Here is a 6,581-nt window from a genome sequence, read left to right as displayed (position 1 = left end):
ATAAAGTCGTCTGTTTCCATAGTTGAACTGCGTCACTGGAAATGTTTAGTTTTTCAAAATATGTTTTTTTAAGTAGGACTATCTATCCTTTTTTAAATTAATAACCTATTCAGCAAATATGTTGTATGATTCCAGAGTGGGGAAACACTTCCATATTGTTTAACACTTGTAGGCCTATTATGGCCATCATGCAAAGGTGAGGGAAAAATATGAAGAAACACATGAGTAGAACCACTAAACCCATAACGCTATGACAGGTATTATGTCCCCAGAAGACAATAGTGCTACACAGGACATTGACTGATGCACAAGGGTTCAATAAGTCACAGTTGCCCAAAGAAGCAAGATGAAAACTAGTGGTTACTTCTACTATATACTATCCTAACTTGAAGGGTAATATGAAGTAGGCTAGTAAAAAAAATAAAAGACGAATATCACCCAACAGCACCCTGCACATGGTAACTATCCTATCTCCAGAGGAACTATCATCTCCAGAGGAACTTCATCACCTGAGGAACTTCATCTCAGAGAAACTACTCAAGGAACTACCTCTCCAGAGGAACTATCATCTCCAGAGGAACTATCGTCACCAGAGGAACTATGGTCACCAGAGGAACTATCATCTCAGAGGAATATATCCCGAGGAACTATCATCACCAGAGGAACTATCATCTCCAGAGGAACTATCGTCACCAGAGGAACTATCATCCAGAGGAACTATCATCTCAAGAGAACTATCATCACCAGAGGAACTATCATCACCAGAGGAACTATCATCTCCAGAGGAACTATGTCACCAGAGGAACTATGGTCACCAGAGGAACTATCGTCTCCAGAGGAACTATCGTCACCAGAGGACCTATCATACAGAGGAACTATCATCACCAGATGAACTATCATCACCAGAGAACTATCATCTCCAGAGGAACTATCATCACCTGAGAACATCATCACAGAGGAACTATCATCACCGAGAACTACATACCAGAGGAACTATGTCACCAGAGGAACTATCATCACTCTAGAAAAGCATTTGCTACTCAAACGATGCACAAGCATTTCAAAACATCCTTATGTGAAAACCAGTGGCGTGACATGAGGCCTTATCTCATATTGTGTTACTGACTGTAGTTTGTTTATTCCATGTGTAACTCTGTTGTTTTTGTCGCACTGCTTTGCTTTATCTTGCCAGGTCACAGTTGTAAATGAGAATTTGTTCTCAACTGGCCTACCTGGTTAAATAAAGGTGAAAAAAACAAAATAATCAAGTAAATACTCACACTCAACCAAATCCATATCATCACAAAACATTTGCTCCTCAATAATCTGTCATTTTTTTATGTACCTGTACTTGTTTCTGTGAGCAGTCCCTCTCTTCTCTGTAGTGCGTTCTTCCTCTCTCAGGCGTGGGTTACTGATGTTGTGTGTGTTGTTGCTGCCTCTCCCAACCTGTTGGTAATTAAGAGCAGTGGGCGTGAGGTCTGAGGATACAGGGGATTAGCCCTCCTGAATCACTATGCTACTGACATAACTCACTGACTTCAGCTGCTTACCTGCTGCTGCCCAGGCACATGTCGACTGGAAAGACCCAAGGAAAACCGCTCCCATTACACCATCACCACATCCCAAATGGCACCCTATTCTGGTATTCCCTATATAGTGCATTATATAGGGAATAGGTATGGGCCCTGGTCAACAGTAGTGCACTACATTGGGAATAGGCTGCCATTTGGGACCACCCCCAGGGTCTGTTAAGGGGGTGAAGCATTGCAGAGCGTTCAGATATACATGTATTTTGTAGAACAGATATAACCCCCAAGCCATAAGACATCTACCTAAAATACCTCTGCACATTGATCTGGTAATCCCTGCATTCCCTCCATTCTTGTGTATTATATTTCTCATGTTTACTATTACATGTTTTATTCTGCATCTTTGGGATGCAGTAAAGTCTAGACCAGTTGTATTCGGTGCATGTGTCAAATAACATTGTATTCGACTATATCTGTCATGTAGAACAGGGAGTTAAGTCAGCTCTATATGGAACATATGTCTCTCTGTATGAAGAGCGAGGAGCAGGTGTTTCCCTGTGAGCTTGTAACTCGTGACTCCAAAAATATGTCTGATGTTACAAACTATGAGGAGACGTGTCAAATGTTTGTACGAGACATTCAACTGGGTATTCATTTGGTTTGATTATGAGAAGGCCAACAAGGAGAAGAGTAATCTTCCATTCCTTGGCAGGCCAGGGTGTTAAGAGATTCTCGGTACACCCATGCTGTGTAAAGTGGTAAACAGAAGGTAGACAGAGGGAAACGAGATCCAAGAGCCAGACAGTGTGACGTCACTAAGAACCCTCCTCTGTAAGACACGTTTAGCTCAACTGTAGCCGTGACACCAACTGACCATGGTCAATATATCTGGTTAATTGGAACACAGCAATTCAAAAGGTATTAGGTTGGTCATCTAGTAGCACACAGTTTCCAGCAGGCAGGAATAAAAAATATTTATTGACTTCAGAAAATACAGAATTCCTGATAAATAGGGTTTCAATTCAGTCAAATATCAGTTGGAGAGAGTAACTACCAAATAGCTGTTTGTAAAATTAAGAACTGATTTAGAAATCCTTAAAGAAAACCATAAAAATATATTTTTTTTAAGAACAATGTTATTTATTTTTTTGTCAGGGTAGAAATACCCTAACGAAAGTCAATATGTCACTTGTGGACATTTTGTGAATGGCATCAGAAATGATCAAACAAAAGTCAATTTCACTCTTCTGTTTCACTTCTCCAGCAGGTCTTGTTGCAGTAACTTGCTGAATACACTGCTAACGAATGACCAGTCCTTTCCAGAGCCAAGATGGTGTCAGTCAGGGTCCGAGGCAGTCCCCTCGGTCCAGGGCTGTGGCCCAAATCTCATCTGTGGGGCATTGTGGTAAGACCCAGTCCTGGGGACCGTGGTGCCGTCTGGGTGGTCCACTGAGACAGACAGAGGTCACTCTCTCCTAGAGGAGAAAGACAGCAGTGAGCCAAAAACATAGGATACTGAAGCACTTTAAAAGTGCATGCATCCTTCATTCCTTGATTTAATGACTGGTTAAATATCAATAGTTAGATATGCTTTAACAGTAAAGCATTGGTGGAGCCCTTTCATACACTTGATATATACATACAATGAAGGAAGGAAACAAGGAAGGAAGAAAAGGAAGGAAGGTGCAGTCTTAAAGTATTTGAACGGGCCTTAGTGAGGTAAATCTCTAAGTCTAGTAAAATGCTTGTGTGACACAAACCGTATCTGTATTAAGGCTGGTAGTGAGCGCTCTGCCTGTGTGTAGTACTGTCTGAAGGGCTGTAGGGGTGGTCAGGAGGCATCTCATCTGGAGGAGGGGAGAACAGTCACATTAGATAAATGGTTATTCAGATATTAACTTAATAAAATCAAGAATCTCTATAATGTGTCTGTTTTTTTAATTTACCAGTGGTTCAGAAACTGTGAGCTACTAGATGACCAACCTAATACCTTTTTGAATTGCTGTGTTCCAATTAACTAAATAATGTGTTTATTTCCATGACCCGAAATAAACAGGCTACAACCTGAAAGTGGTCCCGACTCTACTTTTGGGAAAAAACACCAGCCTTTATAGGGTTCTAATTACCTCCAAAGAGCATGCTATCCATCTCTCGTTTCCTCAGCAGTAGCCTCTCCCTCTCCTTCTTCTGTCGTTTCTCCAGGTCCTCCTGCGCTCCTCCTCCTGCTCGCTCTCCAGCATCACCCGCGGGCGTTCTCCTCTGCCCATACACCCCTGTCCTCTTCCTGATCAGTGCACGCAGGCGCTCCACCAGCCCATCAAATGTTTGGTCGGCTTCTTTCTCCGGGAAGATCCTGGTAGGGGACACAAACAGAGAAAAGTTTATGTTCAGTTGTCAGAAAACGTTTAAAATGGAGTGAAACAGAGAGGTTACTGCATGAATTTGTTCAATGAGAACAGAGATTTTTGACTATTGCTGTTGTGAAGTTGAACAGCAGTTGGCTAGACAAAAGATCTGAAGAGAAACTGGTGCACAATTATGGTGCTTCTCCTTACCTTTCCTGGAGGCTGCCTCCTTCCTGAGTTTGCGTAGCTTCTCCAGTGACCTGAGGATGTCCAGCATCCTCTTGGCATCTGCCTGCTTCTTCCTCACTTCACAGAGCACCGTGTCAGCAGCCAGCTTCAGCTCTTGCTCCTGATGGGGGAGGGGAGCACAAAAAAAGACATAGATAACAGAAGCCGTGTTCATAGTCTGTGTCAAATAATACAGAAAACACACACAACATATATATACTGTATATATTATATATATATCTGCAAAAAGCAGTTTCCATCAAAGCATATTCAGATGTGTCCATGATTTGTGTATCAATCAACAGCTGTCCAATGAGCGAGTTAAATCAAAATGAAAGCAGTTAGACTGTCTTGAAATTCACTGTCACCAAACTAAGCACACGTGGCCACCTGCTGCTGACGTGTGTAACGCATTACTTAGAGCAGGAGTGTCTCATCTCCAGTCCCTGGGAGCCCCACAGTTGCACAGTTTATTTCTAGCCCAACACACACTTCAAATTGTCATCTAAACATCAAACCCTTCCTTAGTTGAATCAGATGTGCTGGGCTAGAACAAAAAAATGCAACCTTTATGTTTAAAGCTGGAGGGCTCCGGTCTGAAGGTGGAAAGGGGAGCTATTGATCAGAGATGAGACACTGAGTTTGACAGTGCTCCCTTTCATTTCTCTCACCCTCTTCTTCTCCTCTACTTCATGGATACGCTTCATCCTCCACTTGTCGATTACCGCTTCACGCTCAGCCACTCGTTCCTCCTCCTTCTGTTTGTCCTCGTCCTGTTCCACTTGTCGACGTCGTAGCCTGGCCCTTCTCTTACTGATGGAACTCAGTTTCTTTTTAAGACTTTCAACAAACTCAGAGTCACCGAGGACCTTCAGTTTCTCTTGCAGATCTGTTTTCACACCCACTGCCTCAGCGTAAGAATCCGCCCAGACGCTCTCATTCTCCAAGTTGTGCTTCAGCGTTTCACAGCCATGGACAGCTTTGACGAGCTGTATGGCACCGTACAGGGTGTCTCGTATGTGAGCCACTGAGACCTTTTGGGTGTTTTTGCCTTGAATGAGGATGCACCGGTTTGGAGGTCTTGGCTGTTGTCCTCTCTCGGTTCCTCAAGAAATCTTTCAGCCACTGTTCGTCTTGCATCCTCTGAATGGAGTCTTCGTCTGGCGGTGTGGAGCCATAGGCCTGCTAAAACCTTGGTCACGCTGCAAAGCGTTTCCCATGGAATCAAAGACGGGGAGGCTAGGAGAGGTCTGCTACGATGTTCAGTGTAACCACTGTCCGCATGCTTTGGTCTAAAACTTGCATCAGGGTTCCATACTGACTGTGTTGTGGACCGGGATAGGGTATGCTGGATTGTGATCAAATGTCTTTGGAAATCGGAAGTTCCCATGTTCGATTGAGCATCACCCACATTGTAGCCTGAGCCCATGCGTTTGGTGGTCTCCCTATGTGTGTTGGTTCCAGCTTTGGATGACTGTGGAAGGGAACTGGTTGTGAAGACATGGGAGGGAACTGACTGAGTGCCGGGTTGTTGAGGGGGGGCGGGGTATCGACGGATCAAAACCATATCCAGGAGATGACATATGAGGTGGTCCGTAGCCTTCAAATCTAGGCGGTGGTTGTGGAAAGGGGGGTCTGAAGCCATATGGTTGACTGCCTATCTGACACGGGTGAGGTGGAGTCCACGCTTGACTTTGAGGGAATCTCTGGTCGCTAACTGGGGCTTGTTGTGGTGGAGAAGATATTGGGAAGCGTTTTGACGGGCCAAAACGATTCCAGCAACGTTACTTGAACTCGGCATGTTATTTTGAAACGATGTTTCACATACTGGTGGTGGTTGTATCGGCGGCGGTCCGAGATATGGAGGTCCCCTCTAAGGTAAAACGTATCGGGACCTCCAGTGTTAGAACGGGGTGCTGCGTCCTCCCGACGTAGACTGGAACGTTGGTTTATCCATTTTCAAGAGGCGTGATTAAGTGGAAAATAATAAACTCGGATGTTTTCAAACGTATTTAGCTAGCTAACGACACTGTTGACGCTGGGGCGACCATGTTTACAGGGTGACGTCACACACCGGATAAAAGTACACGTATATCCGTTTTATTTTTACGAAGCGAAAGACCGGGGGCATCCAATTGGCTAAAATTGGTTCCTCTCCTCAAATCAAATTATATTGGTCACATGCGCTTAATACAACGGGTGTAGACTACCGTGAAATAATGTTTTGGAGTCTATCCCAATAATGCAGAGTAAAAAAAAACGTCCTAGAATACGTTTTCTGTCATTGGCATCAGTCCTGTACAATGTAGGTCTACTGTCATTGAACTTTCCATTGTCTCGCTCTTCGTGCGTTTTAAAAACAAGTTAATAAGCTTAACCGGCATCTGTCTGTTTAGGTCTCCAGCCTGGTCATTAGTCCAGCGCCATCTGAAGCTAGAKGGGCAGCCATAGAATCAAAACAAGTAGTGCTATAATG

The 6,581-nt window shown here is 43.9% G+C and overlaps 1 protein-coding gene across 1 annotated transcript; it reads right to left on the bottom strand.

The window, feature by feature from the left end:
• Positions 1-2,491: 2,491 nt before the first annotated feature.
• Positions 2,492-5,672, bottom strand: pdcd7 (programmed cell death 7). The gene is given in 9 exon segments (XM_070439850.1): positions 2,492-3,356; positions 3,359-3,379; positions 3,659-3,739; positions 3,742-3,779; positions 3,781-3,886; positions 4,088-4,226; positions 4,777-5,137; positions 5,139-5,290; positions 5,517-5,672. Coding segments are annotated over 9 exon segments (1,167 nt in total). The 3' UTR covers positions 2,492-3,243.
• Positions 5,673-6,581: the final 909 nt, after the last annotated feature.

This window comes from Salvelinus sp. IW2-2015, unplaced genomic scaffold, assembly GCF_002910315.2.
Source record: "Salvelinus sp. IW2-2015 unplaced genomic scaffold, ASM291031v2 Un_scaffold1966, whole genome shotgun sequence".
NCBI lineage: Eukaryota > Metazoa > Chordata > Actinopteri > Salmoniformes > Salmonidae > Salvelinus > Salvelinus sp. IW2-2015.
Note: the sequence above shows the minus strand (reverse complement) of the source record. Positions and strands in the feature narration are given on the sequence as shown.